The sequence below is a fragment of the Grammomys surdaster genome, unplaced genomic scaffold (assembly GCF_004785775.1).
Source record: "Grammomys surdaster isolate TR1022 unplaced genomic scaffold, NIH_TR_1.0 61, whole genome shotgun sequence".
Taxonomy (NCBI): Eukaryota; Metazoa; Chordata; class Mammalia; order Rodentia; family Muridae; genus Grammomys; species Grammomys surdaster.
Window position 1 is genome coordinate 4,520,995 of NW_021604563.1, and position 18,578 is coordinate 4,539,572.

The 18,578-nt window shown below is 32.6% G+C and overlaps 1 protein-coding gene across 1 annotated transcript in view; it reads right to left on the bottom strand.

Moving 5' to 3' along the window:
* Positions 1-18,578, bottom strand: part of Diaph2 (diaphanous related formin 2) — a 658,778-nt gene that overhangs the window by 351,732 nt on the left and 288,468 nt on the right. The window contains exons 18-19 of the mRNA XM_028781865.1: positions 16,963-17,064; positions 14,213-14,307 (exon numbers count right to left, since the gene is read on the bottom strand). Of these exons, the coding sequence (XP_028637698.1) occupies positions 14,213-14,307; positions 16,963-17,064 (197 nt within the window). The remainder of the gene's footprint in view (positions 1-14,212; positions 14,308-16,962; positions 17,065-18,578) is intronic.

Sequence of the window (18,578 nt, forward strand, 5' to 3'; positions counted from 1 at the left end):
ATAATTATAATTTTTAAATCAACATTTTTGAATAAAAAATATATAAAGTAGGTCTGAAAGGAAGGTATGTCAATATATTAGAGACCTGTACATTTCATCATATATATATATATATACCCCCAAATCAGATAATCTAGAATGAAAAACTAATTTCTCAACAAAGGATTCAATGAGGAATTGTTTCAAATAATTAAACTATACAAAATAATTATTTGTCATCTAGTTTAAAATAAAGAGGAAGGAGTATTTGCTAACTTGATACCAACACTAGTAAAAGCAGCCAATGAAAGGAAAGCTATTAATAACGCAAGAGACTGGTGAAAATCTTATTTAAAATGTGTGTGCTAATTCAAACATTCAGGACTATGCTGTATGTAAGTGATCAAACAGGCATGATTGAGTCATTTTTAATACAGGCTTTCCAAATGCTTTTAATATTGTCATCTCATTTAAATTTCTAGTAGATTACTCATAAATTATACATTTTCAAGTCTGTTTTGTTAAACTCTTTCTTTTATTAGACAGCTTAATTAATTCATACTGTTAGTTTCATCAGTCCTGTAGCTAATACTTAGTTATTTATTTACTTTGTTATTACTCCTTGGCTATTCTATTACCAGGTTCTTTTTGTATATCTAGGATAGGTCATAGATCAATGCACACCCACAAAAAAATCTTAATGAAATGTAAGAGACAGAAATCATCAAAACAAGTTTTAGATAACAGTAGAAAGGACCTCAGTAGAAATGATGTATATTCATTACTGATGTAAGCTTTTAATGGGTCACAAATTAAGCAAAATGGGAAAGTAAGGGAGAAAAATAAAGAGATCATGAGAACTATGGGATCATTATACTATATACCTCACAGTAGTTCTTGCCTCAAAGTATTTTCTTTCTTTTTTTTAATTGGGTGTCTTTTTTCCTTTTTTTATTGGATTTTTTTCTTCTTTTATTCGATATTTTCTGTATTTACATTTCAGATGTTATTCCCTTTCCCAGTCCCCCCTCCCCCCCAATTAATCCCCTTCCCATCCCTTCTCCTCCTTTTTTGCTTTTATACCATTTAAATTACATTCAAGTATTAAGATCAGTTCTAGGTTGAGGAACTAGCAATACAATAGATACAAATAGTTACATTTCAGATGTCATCCCCTTTCCCCATTTCCCCTCCCTAGGAACCCCCTATCCCATCCCCTCACCTCCTTTTTGCTTTTATACCATTGTAATTACATGCATGTATTAAGGTCAGTTCTAGGTTGAGGGACTAGCAATACAATAGATGCAAATAGTCAAGGAACAAGCAAGACAATAAACACAAATAGCCATAGAACAAGCAAAGCATTAAACACAATTCTGTGAACACTCCCATGATCACTGTTTCTAAGGGCTTATCAGGATGTTCAAAATATCCGAAATATATACATGAATATAAACACTTAAGAATTTCATCAAATTACATATTCTAACCTCATAGTGATCTGCATGGAAGCACATTACATTACACAGTGGAGACTTAAAAACTAATAAGTCTTAATGTAGTAACAAGAAGAGAAGTGTATCATTTGTCACATATAAGAGCTTTTTCTTCTTATTTTTCTATTTTTATTGGATATTTTATTTATCTACATTTCAGATGTTATCTCCTATCCCCATTTGACCCCCCAGAAGCCCCCATCCCATCCCCCCTGCCTCCTACTTCTATGAAGGTGTGCCCCCACCTACCCACTCACTCTCACCTCCCCACCCTTGAATGCCCCCATAGAGGGGCATCCAGCATGCTTCGATTATTTTCCATAAAACATGTATTCTTGATATAGAAGGGTTCTGTATATCAAGTGGTAGTCTTTCCTTCTCTACACAGTTACTCCTAGTGTTGTTTTAGATAGGAAATAGGGAAAAATCATCCTTAACTGCTACATGGAAATGGCAAAATTCATTTGGAGAAATGTGCAAGTTGTTTGCAGAGGTGCTTATAAACCTCTAATGTAGAAGCTTCTGCTAACAAACAAACAAACAAAAGCCCTACCAGAGTTGGCAGGAACAATCACCAATTACATAGACATAAAATCAAACAGATCAGACAGGTATTATAAAATTCATATTGCCTAAACTCACTTCACAAGAAAAAAATAGCTCTTGAATTTAGTGTTTGATTCATATTCCAACTACTTCTGATCTGTAAATAAATTACAAAGCTTGGTTAATAGTTCATATACCTACCGTATGTGCCATAGGGTGGAAAGCTAGATATAGTAGTAGAAACTAGAAACAAACAAAAATGAAACTTTCGATGTAACAGGTTCTGAAAAATTACTGGATGATAGGCAAATGATCTGTAAGATTTAAGGCATGAGTCATTCCACTTCTCTCTCCCCTGCTGGTGCTTAATAGCATGTTTCCTCACCCTCCACAAGTATTTCAAAATGTGTGTTTTAAAGATCAATTCAGTGTTAGGATGAAAATTTCACCCTAGAAAATGTCAGTGAGTTGAAGTTTACTTAAAAAAAAAAAAAAGGAGAAAGCAGTAAGTATGCAACCAAATGAGATTTTTTTCTCATCTTTTATGCATCACAAATTCACTTTCTGGTAACTGTCAGTGTTATTTGAAGGAATTTCTCCTAACAGACCACAGGTTTCTAACTACTTTTTACATTTATGCAATTATTCTATAATGCTTCCAAAATTTTATTTCTTTTAAATGTTAATTGCACATGTAAAGGTTACTTAAGAAAAGGTATTGAACAATACTGCCCTTTCCTTCTTGACAAAATATAACCTTTCTTTTTTTTGTCTTATATCTCATTAAGTCATTTTTAGTAGTAAAGAACTGAATTAAGTTCAGTGGAATTAAGTCTATCATTTACTACATAAACGGACGAGGACCAATATTTCTTTTGAAAATGGATTTTTGCAGTATTATTTAGCCATATACACATGAATAAATACATGGATACTAAGATTGTATTAATTTCTAATGATAAGTATATGCATACTTATTAATGAAGAAAAGGATGTTTTCTCAAACACTTGGCTAAGTCTCTGCCATTTTAACACAAGTTTCTCTACTTGCTTGAACAGAAAATTCAATTTCTTAATTATGACTCCTTATTAGGGCATGTTTATCAACACAGCATGTACAGCATGTAGCTTAAACAGTTGAGTATGCATGTGTGCATATGTTCTGGATGATTTTATGTAAATTTGACACAAGCTAATGCCATCTTAGAAGAGGAAACCTCAATTAAGAAAAGGCTTCCATTAGATCAGGTTATAAGCAAGTCTGTCAGGCATTTTCTTAATTAGTGATTTATGGGAGTTTTTAGGGATTCCAGTCCATTATGAATGGAGTGGTCCTGGTTTCTATAAGAAAGCAGGATGAGCAAACCATGTGAGGCAAGCCAGTAACCAGCACCCCTTTATGGCTTCTGCATCAGCTCCTCCCTCTAGGTTTCTATCCTATTTAAGTTTCTGTCTGTCCTGAATTCCTCTGATGATGAACAAAATGTGGGACTGTAAGTCAAATAAACCCTTTCTTCTCTAACTTGCTTTTTGGTCATGGTATTTCATGCAGCAATGGAAACTCTAACTAGGACATCATATTTAAAGCTTTAAAATCACATTTGTGTGTTCTTGTTCTTTATTCTTAGAGTTAATTAAAAATATATTTTTTATTTAAATAGTACCAAACCAGGTACTAGCCTTATTTTTTGGTTTATACACATGCTTTCCAGTAATACTGCTCACCTCCTATGTGATGGCCAGATTAGATATTAGATATTATGCTATTAGAGGATTATAATCTAAATGGGCATTTGTATGCTAACTGTTGTTGAGCCAGCAGAAGAGACAGTGTGACACAGTTCAAACCACTGGAGCAGAGCTCACAGGTGTAGGCCTTCACAAGTGTTGAAAGTTGGTGGTGTAAGGGTTGTTTGTATATTTTACTTCATGTTCCTCACATTTCAAAAGAATATACCCATTTTCAGTTTGTCTTCTAAACAACAACCATGAAAGCATTAAACAAACAAACAAACAAACACAAAAACTACTTCAAGTCTAATCTTGTCATAATTGTTCTATCAGAAACAATTATTAATTTTTGTATACTGCTCTAAACTATCTTACATATATTCTCATGGATAAATTTACAACTTTTAAAATAATGAGGAAAAAAATCACATGATTTTGAACACATCATGTTTTGGGTCATTTATTTATTTATATGATAAATAAAGGGGAACTTATCAAACAGAAATTTAGGTTTTGCAAAAAAAAGTCTAATTTTGTATTCTTTGAAATATTTCTATCTCTACCTCAAAGCAATATTCAAAATGTCTATGAAAATAATACATAAAAATGTATTTGGCCAGGAGCACTGATTTTCTAAGAGATACAAAAACAGTAACAGTCTTCTCTGCAATCTTCAAAATAGGATTTTCTTTTCAACTAGCGATGTGTGCTCATATTTATAAATATTTATATAGGTAACTCTTTCGCTACACTACAAAAAAATGCAAAACAATGCTGATAGATGGCATGTACAGATAATTTGAAAATATATGCCAATGCAAATTTTCAAATAAAATGACTTAATGTTAAATATACAACAGAGTATACAAATATGCTTTTTAAGACATGACTGGTGCTACATTGGTTAAGTAGTTTCGTTTTTAGTTTACCTAACATTTTCTCCAAATGTAGGCCCATTTCAGTTTGTCATTATAATGTGATAGCTTGTTCCATTTGCAATAAGTTACCAAACTCCTGAATGCCTGTCCTTTACACCATAACTGACACAGCACCACTTGTTAAAAAAAAAAAAAAAAAACCTCTTGATTGAGATGTATGGGAAATGATTAGCAAACTTTCGCCTATAATTATTTAAGAAAATGCATCTCTTCTCTGGAACTCTAACTGTTCCTGTCTAAAGAGAATAAGGAATTTTTATATTATACGTATCCTGTTTAGTATCTACACTTTAATACATCAAATATTCTTCATAAATTTAAGACAGCAAATAACTACTGCTCGCAAAACTGTAATTTCTCAACAACTAACAATAACTTCTTCCTGACTAGTTATGCTTCATTTTAAAAGTTATCATACTAATCAAACATTATAACAATTACCATAGAAGCAGTATACTGAATTACAAATGTGACTGATACTAAAGTAACTATACAAAATAAACAAAAAGGCAAAGATATTGCTATAGTCGTAATATGAGCATCTTATTAAAGTATTCTGAATAGACAGTAATGGCATAGGAGAAAATAAACAGATAAAAAGTAAAGATGAACAGCATTCTAGCATATAAAGTGAGAAGCAGTTTTAGAGGAAAGATATTTAGATTTTGTTTATCCAGTTCCAAATGGTCAACCCTGGAAACATACATACAATCATTACAGAGGGTGAGCAGGTTATATTTAGAAAGGTACATAGAAAAAAAAAGATATAAAAAAAACCAAAAATATACGCATATAACAACAATAAATGAAAAATAGATACCATCAAATTGAAAGAGAGCCAGGAAGGCCATATGGGATTTTGAAGTGGGGAACAGGAGGGCCTTTTCTTGGGCCCTTTTCCTTCTGCTCTGTTGTTTTGCATTGTCCAACATCAATGTGATTGTTTATATATATATTTTAAAAAAGAATGACCAACTGAATGAATGAAAATTTATCAAATAGGGTAAAGATTAACAACTGAAGTGCGATTTATACCTTTTAGGAGAAGGAAAAACCATTGGAATGGCACTGATATATAAATCACTTGTAGGCCAGGGATTAGGTTCAGCAGTTCTCTCTCTCTCTCTCTCTCTCTCTCTCTCTCTCTCTCTCTCTGTATGTGTATCTGTATGTGTATGTGTGTGCGTGTGCTATCTCCCCCTTTTGGGTGGCATTTTATTTTGTTTTCATGGTTTTGTCATTTTATTGGATTGTTTTTGAGAAAGAATTTAAAGTTGAGTGGGTAGAAAGGGAAAGATCTGGAAGGCCTTGGGAAAGGGAAAGAATATGAGCAAACTATACATATAATTTAAAAATTGATTTAAAAATCAGTCTGTAGGCTAGCCAGTAATGAATTTAACTAGTAATTCATGTGAGAATCCCTATCCCATTGTTGGTAGTATCAACTCTGGGCTGGTGGTCCTTAGTGCAATGAAAAATCAGGCAGAGGGAGTCATGAATACCTGCTCCTTCATGACTTTTACATCAAGTCCTCCAGGTTTCTACACAATACAAACCCGTTCCTTCCCAGGTTGTTTCTTTCTTTTTTTTTTGTCAAGATATTTTATCATAAAAACAGAAATTCTAACTAATAATGCACAAAGGAAGAATATTCAACATCTTATTTGCTTTTCCTACAAAGTAAATTATTTTCAAAGTTATTCATATATATATATATATATATTTTTATATATATATATAGAGAGAGAGAAAGATTGTGAAAGAGAGAGAGAGAGCAGAGTAATTATAAACAGAAAAACAAAATGTTTACTATTACATTTCGCAAAAAAACTGAGTGGGTATGTTATTTCCTGAGATGAGTTTGTCATGCTGAATCCTTCATTTAAATTAATATAAATAATGATCATAATATAGTAAAACAATACTTTCAACATACCAAAAGGATTATTACTAAAGGAGAGATAGAATTCAATGTTTCTTTCACTGCATTTAGGAATACTAGGTATTCATTCCTTGTTAACTATATAATTATTGCAGTGCACAAACAATGATAAGTGTTAATAAATTTGCACGCATGTGTTGAAGATGATGTATTAAAATATAATTAAATGTAAGCTCTGATTTCTAATGAGAGATATTGTACAACGTGTTTAGACAAGAAGACATTTTATTCCTTTCCAACAGTAAAATCAACTCAGTCTCTCACCAATATACCACAATAGGAAGAAAGGTGGGGTGCTAAAAAAAATCAATGAATTAATCATATGAACTAAGTTTTCATTCCAGATTGATCATGTGATATTATTTAACCTACCTGGCATATTTATAGATAAGCAGCGGAAATTGAGCATGTCAACTTTCTTAAGCTCTAGATACAAAGCATACAAATAGACTACTAGGTGATAAAGAAGAAAAAGCCAACTCATATTATTAGATGTTTGAAAACTGAGAATATTTGTGGCCTCTAATGTAAACAATGCCTGACCATGGCTTTTTGGTATTGAGAAGCAGAAACAGATTTCATAAAGTTATGGTTTTGATTGTGATCTATACTAAGCAAATATATAAAACTTAAGTCATTGAATTTATAATAAACTTAGAGAAGAATTAATTGTATATATCAAATTCTTTTATTTATTTATTTTAAATCAAATCATAATTTTTTTACTTATTCACACGGGGTTATAAACCCAAAAAGGCAGGATGTACGGAATCAAATTCTTAAATGCTACTACTTTTCCATCAAAAGGAAAATTAATTCTTAAAACAATGGTTTGCAACTCGGGACAATTTTGGATCTGCTATCTTCATTGTACAAAATCTAAAATCAAAACTGACAGTGAGTACTGCTATAAACATATAGAGGACAGAATCCCACAATCCAGTGCTCACATGTAATAGTCCAAGGTATGGAAAGATCCTCAGTTCAGTAACTAAAGGCTTTTAAATTGATTATTTATTTATTTATTTATCATTTATTTTATTTTGTTATGAAGCTATCAAAATGTATATATAGAAAGTGAATCAATATGTCAAGCACAGATTTAACTCTGTCTTGGAGAGTTAACTCTTCTTTCCTTCTTGACTGCTCATCTATAATACTGAAATAGAATAGCTAACATATGTTTATATACTTATCATATACCTTTATTAAATTTGATGACTAGGTAAATTCTAACTTTCTTTGAAGATACAGAATCATAGAAACCTGGAAAATGATTTGTGAAGATTTAATTTGATGTATAACATATTTCTGGCTGTCATCCTTGGAATATAATACAATGCTTTTAGAAATGTAATCAAGTGTTATGTGCTATTAAATACTTTGATAACCAAATCTTCTTTATGTTTCAACCCATTTTAATATCTGTTTCCCTTGCTTCTTAAGTTCAAAATTATTATTGTTAGAATTTTACAAGATATAAAATATAAAATAATACGAAGCAAGATTTTACACAACTATTAACAAAACATTGTTCTTATTCAAATTGTAAGAAGGGTAAATTTTTCACACTAAATGGTATAAGCAAATATTAATTCCTTAAAGCTACAGTTCCTCTCCTTACAAATAAGAACACAAGCAGTGTTAGTAACAAATGGAATCCTGGTTATTCTTCAAAAAATGATGATGTGCAGACACAATATCTGTTTGCCTTAGCTTCAGCTTAACAATAGACTGAAATTAGTACACAATGCTCAAAACCAAAACTGCTGTCAAAACAGACAAGGGAATACATTTTAAAATTCCATCTAATAAAAAGTTAGAAGCAAAAGCTGAAAAAAATCAAAACAAATCATGAATAAAAATATTAGTGTACTATAGAAGAATCACAAATACTTATTCCTCTATGATAAGAAATATGAAAGAAATATTTAAAGATTGTTCTTGTCAATTCTAATGTTTTGCTTTCTATAAATAATGAAGAAAATAAATGTGGAGAAAACCAGTTGCTATTTAAGAGAACAAATGTCTTAAAAATTCTACAATATTAATGGCTTTATAGCCTTAATTGATATACCTGTAGTCTTCTAAGGCTATCAACTCCCTTAAAATACACAAACACATGCCGACTCACAAACCTGAATAAAATACAGACGGTTGATAGCCACATAAATAGATCAATAATTGCAAAGATGGATTGAAGAGACAAAAAATGAGATCTACTATTACACATGCATGAACTTCCTGACTATAAGAATAATTATACACTAAAACTGGTTAATTGAGGGAAGTTGAACAACCTTTTTTCTTGCAGAATCAATAGATACCCATTTATTTTTGATGACTTAGGTGTAGCATTGCCTGGAATTCAGGGGATGGATTGAATGACCTTTGCTTCTATATAATCATGTTGTCAGTATTCAAGAATGAGTTATATAGATCAAGTAATCTGTTTTGAGATGTAAAAATCACATTTGAGAAAACATAATCACGTGGAAAGGTATAGGTTTTATGGCTTGCATGAACCGAAGTCTTAGATTTTCAACTGTGTTTTAGAACTATAAGGCAGCCAGAATACAAGAAAGTTATGAGTTGGGGGTGAGCAGAAATATTCTTGTGCATGGGTTTTCAGATATGAAGTGTCGTAGAGCTGCATTTTATCTGAGACATTACTTGTACATATTTTAACCTTCTCTACATAAAGAATGTTTTTAAAATGAAAAGAGAAGAAATGAGAATATGAGAGAATGATAGAAAAAATGAAGTAGGTGATGAGATAACAGCAAATGAAAAGCCAGAAAATTCCATCATCTGCAATTGTTTCTTAAATGAAGAGAGGAAGAAGACAGAATTCCATAAATAAACATATCTGCTTAAAAAACTGCAGAGGTCTGGTGTATACTTCAGCATATTTTAATGGAGACTTATAAAACAACCAGATGTAACTACAACTGTAGATATTAAAAGGAGCTCTATGCAAGAGGAGGACTGTAGGTAACACAGATGTACTGTTAATAGTGACAAGAACAAATTTTGAAAGTTTTTAATATAATCATATGACAAATTGTTAAAGATATCTATATATATATGACAAAATTATATAGTACTCTATTAATATGAGCCATTTTACATTTCTATGCATAAGTTAAAAATAAATGTAAAAGGTATTTTTCTCCTTGACTGCAGTCACTACTCACAGGTCTATGGCCTCTTTGTTGTAATTTATTTATCCTGGCTTGACATGCATATTGCTTTTTTCTCTGATTTCACTATCACCACCCATTGCCTCACTATAGGTGGTCTACAGAAATGTATTCCTTGACCTTCTATTTGTCACTTTTCTATCAATGGAAGCCTCAAGAATTTCAATAGTTTTCATACTTTAAGAATCAGTTCTTTGCAAATGACCCTCTGATCTTGTTTTCGGTACTGACCTCAATTCTATCATTGAAACATATTTTAGTATAATAATACCTATAGTCCCTTTCTACTGTGTCCTAGTTTTTTTTCTACCTAGCTTGTCTCTTCATTTTTTAAATATCCAAGTGTTACAACAACCTTGTAACAAAATTTTTTTTCTTTTTTTTTATTGAATATTTTATTTACATTTCATATGTTATCCACTTACCCCATCCCCCACCCACCCGGGAATCCCCCATCCCCTTACCCCTCTACCTTCTTCTCTGTGGATGTAACCCCCACCTACCCCCCCCACTCCCACTTCCCCACCCTCAAAATTCCCACACCCTGGGGCGTCCAGCCTTCATGAGGTCAAGGATCTCATCTTCCACCTGTGCCCAGCAGGGCCCTCTACTCTAACATATTCAGCTGAAGCCCTGGATCCCTCCCTAAGTGCTCCCAGGCTGGTGGTTAGGACCCTGGGAGCTGTGGTTGGTTGGTATTGTTGCTCTCCTCATGGTGCCACAAACCCTTTCAGCTCCTTCAGTCCTCACTCTAACTCCTCCATTGAGAACCTCATGATCAGTTCAATGGCTAGTTGTGAGCATCTGCCTCTGAATATGTCAGACTCTTGAAGGCCTTTGAGGAGACATCCATGTCAGGCCCTTATCAGCATGTACTTCCTGACTTCCACATCAGCATCTACCTTTGGTGACTGCATATGGGGTGGATACTCAGGTGGAAAGGTCTTCAAATGGCCCCTCCTTCAGTTTCTGTCCCTCACTTTGTCTCCATGTTTGCTCCCTTGAGTATTTTGTTGCTCCTTCTAAGAAGAACTGAATCACCCCCACTTGGTCTTCCTTTTTTATGAGCTTCATGTGGCCTGTGAGTTGCATCTCGGGCATTTCAAGGTTCTGGGCTAATATCCAATAATCAGTGAGTGAATACCATGTGTGTTCTATATATATTTAAATAGAAGCTATCTACCCCCACCCCAGCCCCACCCCCGATTAATGCCTGTATAGTTCAGGGCTTTCTTTATTTTGTACTTTGAAAAGTACTTTGGATTTGCCTGTTTATTCTAGTAATAGAAACCAATTGAGAGAGAGAGAGACAGAGAGAGAGAGAGAGAGAGAGAGAGAGAGAGAGAGAGAATAACTACATTAATTGAATGTTGCCCATATTCAATATTTTGTCATTTGAGGCAGACTACCAGTCATTAGATTGTGATCTCTGTTTGTACAATAGAACCCGAAACAATTCACTAATTACTTTCCATATGCTTGCTCACCACTATCCTATGTTAATTCAGAAATATATCTGAATTATAAAAGATACTATCCTTTATAGTCCTCAAATATTTGCCCACCATTCACTTCCAATAAGCACTTATTCAATCCTGGTAATACTTTATAGTCTAGTTTAAGGTGAATTTGTTCTACAAAACCTACCATAACCACAGTACCTGTGGAAGCATATCTATCAGGTTCTGTCCTTATTTGTTGTCTCATGGATTTGTTTCATGTTAGAATAAATTCTCAGGATAAAATCAAATGCATTTCATTAAAAATGAAACCAGATGTATTGAAATAGTTGTCAACATATTTACCAAAGCAAATTGTGTATAATAATAGATATGGGATCTAGTGGCAGGTCTAATAAATACTTTAATTCTGAAATATTAATGAGTATGGAAAATGTTTCTTGCTATCTGCCACAACTGGAATGAAAAAAGAAAATATTAATTCTGTTACTGTTATTTGTAAGTACTGTTTTTACTACTTTGATCTACTACTGTCTGTGTTTTAAATTAAATGAAATGCAATATGTTAATTAGAATTATATTCAAAGAAAGTTTTATTATTTTACACTACCATGTTCAGAACCTTCTGAGTGCTTTCGTACACTATATGCTATCCTTCTATGTAAATCTTAGATTATATATTTCTGAGAAATATAATTCCTCTATCCCCAGCATTTAAGAATAATTTGTAAGCATTATCTCAAATAATGCATACTTTAGTTTTTAATTTTTATCTTAACATTTAACAATTTTTAAACTGCTGCTTATTTCTTTTTCAGTGTTCTATATCTGTGTCTAAAAACCAAACATTACTTTCAACAATATACAGCCCAAACACTAGTCATCTAAATCAAAGTAGGTTTTTTTTTTACTAAATAAAAGTAGTTTTTATAAGTAGGTCATTTATCCTTTCAAATAAGTACAGTCTTCTAGTTGTCTAGTAAGGAATTGTTTATTGACCCGCTATAGGAGACATAACACCAATGTTAATTCACGTTCCTGGGAAATGATGTGTCCTTAATTTTTTTCTTTTTTTGCTGTTTTTGTTGCCATGAAGAGACAACTATGCTACATGAGCAACAAGCTGTGATTATGCTTAGATGGAGTTTAGCACTATAATCAAACTGAACTTACAACAAAGTTAATCTGATGACACATATTTAATGTTGTGCATTATCGATGTGCTACATGGTAATTAGACATAAATGGTAAACACTTCATGTGAATGGCAAATTGATGTTACTTTCACATCATTGAAGCAAACATATCTAGTTTGGAAGTCCATGGCTATCTTTTTGGCACACAAAAAGCAATCTTTTCGGGGAGCAGCAAGACTATAATCACTTCGCCTGAGGAGCATCTTCTTGCCAGAATATCTTAAAAAAATAGGACTCATCCAGGTAAAACTAATATTAAACTTAAAAACTCAGATGTCTCGTCCAATCAGACATCTTAAATAAGAGAGAATCAATTTGGATTGACCAGGATCAGAAATGAGACAAAATGTTTCTCTATTGGATAATCAGCAAACTGGCTTTTCAACAAATTCTTATCAAATGGAAACCAGGAAAACACAGAAGACTCAGGATGGAGAGCTGGGCCAGAGGATGAGAGAGTGTGCTATTTTCAGAGAGGATCTGAGTTCGGCTCCCCGCATACACTTAGGATGGTGTGTAAATTTCTAGAATCCCAGCTCCTGGGGCAAGCTGATGCCTCTGGCCTCCAGAGACACCTGCACTCGCCTGCACTAGGATTTTTGCACAATAATTGAATGAACAAGGCACACTAACTGTGACTAGGTAGCCCTCTTTTGTTGGATCGTGACATAATATTTCAAAATGTGTCAAGGCAAGACAAGTAAACTTATGACACATCAATAATGAAAGCTTTTAAATCTTTCCTATGTAATGAAATTGTAGTAAGATAGGATCATAATTTGAAGTCAATCAATGTAAGCATGCTTCTCTTTATTAGAACGTTAGTTTTCCTCTTTGTACCTCAGCAAATGGAAAAACTACTACAAATATGAAGCATCAAGCTGTTGATTGTCAACGCCAGTATAATTTTTAAAAATGTTCTGATTTTTAAAATCATGTTTTAAGAACTTATGTTGAAGTTCAGTAAATTTCCTAGTTTGATCTGGTCTACATTACAGTCAAAACAGTACTATTTAAAATTGATACATTACATCTTGCTTTGCATTCTGAAAAAGTGTGGAACAGAAAACCAAATTGAAATCCTGCTTAAAAATTTGATACTTCCAGAATTTTCCTACGTGCTATGTGAAGGTTGTTTTTGACTTGCCTTATCTCTTCCTGTACTTTAGACCACTATACATATTTTATCATTTTCATACAAAAATATCTCTGTGTCTGTTCATTTTTCTTTCTCTGTCTCACCAAGTTTTACCTTTTTAATATTTTTTAGATTATTATTATCATCATCATCATTATGATTATATGTGCATGAATGTGCATCTTCCAGGACAAAGGTGATCAGCTCCTCATTTTAAGCCAAAGAACAATGGACATGCTTGTTGTCCACAAGAATTTAAAAACAATAAAGCAAACCTTGTTAATGTTTACTTTTTCCACAAGAAGATTATTGAGAACATATTATTCTCATATATAAAAGTGCATCATGATAGTAAAAAGTTACCATATACCACGCAAACCTTAATCCTATTGGAAATAAGCATGTCCACATTGAAAATATACATCAGACAAACTGTGATACCTCCATGAAACCTGATGATAAATCATCCATAAAACATTACTTGTTCATATCATCAATACATTTTTTTCCACAATATCATTGAGAAGAGACACTTCTAAAATGTCTATTAACATAATTTTAAAACTAAAGATATCCAATGTACCTGAATAAGGGCCTCACTGAGCAACTCTTCATTAACCTCCAAAATAATGTTCTTTATTTCCTCGTATGACATGCGGTAAGATCCAAGGAAGATAGCTAAAATAAAATTGGGTTTTATTAAAGACAGAATAGTATCAAATTTTAAGAGTCCTAATACATATATAGTTGCCACTTTATAGACTTAGAATATGCTATTTTGTTAGGAATATACTAATTTACAGAATTATAAGCTGCTGGATGGATTATTTTTTTTATTTTATTTAATCTTTTTTTCACAGTCCAAATTTTATCCCCCTCCTGGTCTACCATCTGACTATTTCACATCCTGTACCTCAAACAATCTAAATATATTCAATAGAAAGTTAAAGAAATATTTAGTTAGTGGGTCTTACATTTTTATTTGGAGTAGCACCATGAAACTGTATGCCATCTCACTCTGACTCCCAATTTTTCATCAAACCCTAGATCTGAGAAATTCACGCTACCTGCTCCTTCCTGATCTGTTGACTGTTACAGCTTAGATATGATATGCATTTCCCAAACCTCTCATACTACCTGCTTGCTCTCAACTGCAAATTTCAGACATGGCGTCTTAGAAAAGTAATTGGTTCCAAGAAATTTGACAAATGTCATGAAGACTTCAAGATGAATGTACTATTGATACTTTGAATAAATTGTTGAATATTCTATTAGAAGCTAAGGCAGGAATCAAAGAATTCAATCACCAGGAGCATGAGAGTATGAGCTGAATTGTATATCTTGTCCACAAACTCTTTATCTCTGGATCTCAGCTTTTTCATAATTATGAAGTGAGGAGATTTGACCCACAATGAGCTAAAGTAGCACTTTTCTCTTTTTAGTTGGCCTACTCTAGTATTCTTTCACAATGAGAAAAAATTTACTGACACAATAGTCTTTGGAGTTATCAGATTAGCTATGAAACCATGACAATGTTTACTTTAAAGTAGCCTATATCAGTCTTAACAATCACCCCAAAACATAGGCGTGTTTATGAAGCCCACTTTAATATACCAAGGAGAAGCTCTCATGCATTTTGTTAAAATAAATAATTTCATATCATCACAAGAATAGAGATACAGGTATAATGAGATATTCTGAAAGAAAAAAAAACTATGTTCATTATTGATTAGCATTTCTTTCAAGGAATATTGTTAAAATTGCATTGAGTTACTGTTATTTTTATAATCTTGTTTTGACTAATTTATAAAACACACTTTACTCTGTCTCTCTTTACTTTAATTTGTCTCTCTGTCTCTGTCTCTGTCTCTCTTTCTCTCTATCTCTCTCTGTGTGGGGTGTGTGTGTGTGCGTATGTCTGTCTGTGTGAAACAGCATATATTACCAGGGTTAAATACTACCTGTGATTTTAGTTATCCACTGCCAGTTTTGGAATGGATTGCCCACAAATACAGCAGGAGACCACTGAACTTTTCACGAAAGAGCTAAAGTGCTGGATTCATCAATGTACTCTGCATTCCTGCTGATACTCAGGTGGTGAACAAGTACTTTTTCCATATGCTGAATCATTTCCTTGTCAACCTTTACTTCATTGGATAGATTTTACGTCATATTGGAAAAATATTCAACTAATATTACCTAGAATTCATTACAATTAAACAGAGACTATTTTTCAATAAATTCTGTACCATTTTTCACTAAACCCACTTTTTAAAGGAGTGTAGATGTGCTCTGAGAGGTAAAACCTGAAAAATCCTATTAGTGAATTTTTATGAAAAGCTCTACCTTATTGTACTGGTAGCAAAAGCAAAATTAATATTCACTATCTAGAAAAATGGTTACCTAAACACAGGTACTAAATGAGAATTCTAATACTAAAATAAGTCTCATGGTCATATATTAAGTAGATAATATTATCACACCATGTAGTTAAAAAATACTGAAATAAACATTGTGGGGGGGGGGAAACTACCACTGCAGTAGTGCACAAATTTTTGATATCTATTAGTGGACCAGTTGTATGAGTTATACTTTGCCTGATAGTAGAATTGTCAGTTGCTTACTTTAATATTATTCTCAAATAACTACCATGATATTCTGTGTGCAATTAGAAATGTAGGATGTGTTAAAGTTTCTCACACAAGAGTGTTTTAGTATCATCAGTATCTAACCACCCTTATGTAGTGATAAAAAATATTCTAAATCCAATTTAGAAGAAAAAGTATGTCAAAGTAAAACTTAGAGACTTGTTTAAATGGCCATGAATTTAACTATCCAGCTACATTACCAATACCACATTTAATGGCTCAGTGCTTAGCTAAAGGCTTCAAGGATCAGCAACTGGTTTTAAAGTGCAGTGGCTAACAATTTAACTAGATCACATTACAATTATTTTAAACAAAAGAATAGCAATTAAATGAATTGTCCAAAATGACAAGAAATACTTCTAAAAATATGAATCCTAGGTCTACTCAGTAAAATAATAATGGAAAAACCTAACGGTACATATTCAGTACCAACTTATATTATGTTTCATTATGTCCACTAAGGAAGTTTTTATTAACAATGTATTCCAAACCTTTACAAATCATAGGTTCTAGCAGGTTAAATGATGTTCAATTATTATTGTCTTCAATTTGGTTAAGTGGCATGAGGAAACCTGAGTTATATTTATATAGGACTCTATTTTTAGCAGTGAATCTGTTCATAGTTGTTAGATTGTTTATACTGAGTTAACCATCACCAACATGCCTAGCAGAACACAATACATACACAGATTCTGGGCTGTTTTGGTATCTAAAATTCTCAATTCCTTCACTTTCTTCTTTGGAGGCCCACTCCTATTTTCTTCTGCAGCCTCTGCATTCCTTTGACCTGAAAGAAAAATGTTGATTCATAAACAATAATGGTTTTAATCCAAGTACATGAAATAACATTAGGAAGGCATGTTAACTACATTAATAAAGGTGATTCTGAAATCAATAAATGTGTTTATTTCATTAGCTCATGGAAGATGATAAACATAAAAATATAGACCTGTTTAGAGGTTTCCCTACAAATTAAATATCAGCACTTAAGCAGAAAAGATAAGCCAAATAGAACTAAAAATCAATTGCTGCTTTTTCACTAATGTGTAACATAAATTACTGCTTTACAGGTAACTGGGGCAGCCCTGGAATTAAACATAAAAGTAAAATCTCACTAATTTGGACTAATTGAGGAAAAGGGAAGACATGCTTTTTCTCCTAAAACATGCTAATATTTAGACATTTATTATTTTCAGTGAAACTGCTTGAAAGCACCTAAGGTAACTGTAGCTGTTAAAAAGGGTTGTAACAGTAAAACTCCCCACTGAGTCATGTTGGAAGAACTGGTTTAAAGCATTTCTAAGTTGTAAAAGGGTACCACCCATTTGCATATAAATAACTATGCATCCTTACAGATGGTGGGTTGCTCAGAACCCTGTATTTATTGTTTCTCCAAATGGTTGTAAGGATTGAAGCAACAAGGTGTGCAGCATCAAGGAGCAGAAGTGTTTGCCCCTATTCACTCTTGAAAGACACTATTGTCAAACCTTTTTTGGCTGTCAGCTAAGAAAATGAAACATGAAGTGAAGTCTCCAAGTACCATCTGCACAGAAAAGAACTAGCAATTGTGTTCAAGCATTGTTGGTTTACTTCTTCCATGGTAAATACAAGGCTATAGGCAATGGGTCTACTAAATGATGTTAGATAAAGTAGACTTTCTTTTTCATACAAGTGGTATTCTTGCACTCAAACTCATGCAGCAAAATTTCATCATTGATACATACAACTGATTATCATGCTCTTTTTCTTCTTATCACTGGCAAAAAGTGAAGTTTACTTTGAGGTAATAATTATTTTTATTACTTCAACTGATTTAGTGTTGGCTAAAGACCTCACACATGAGTTTTTCTTTTAAAAAAATAGTGAAAGGGAAACACTCATAGTATATCTTTGCCAAGAAAAGATATCAGCATCTGTGAATCTTTTGCAGCTTTCCAAAGCATGCATGAAAATGTTGCAAATCCATAGGTTCTATCATTAATGGTGGAAGTTGTAAGGTATACAAATTCTGTTATCTTAGCAGACAAGTAACACATGAAGTAAATTAACTACAGAATGAATCTTAAATATTATAAGGTTTAGTGGAATAATCAACGTAAGAATAGACACAGTCTAATGAGACTAGATAATAATTCCCTTGAAAATTATAATTTTGTCAAAGATGTCAAGTTCTTTGCAATGTTGCCAAAACACAATCATTGGAATTGGTAAAAGAAAAATGACTTTTAGTATATTTCTTTAAAAACCTACATAAATGTTCCTCAAAGGACCTTCTGAAAGTACAGTGTCTTTCTTATGCAA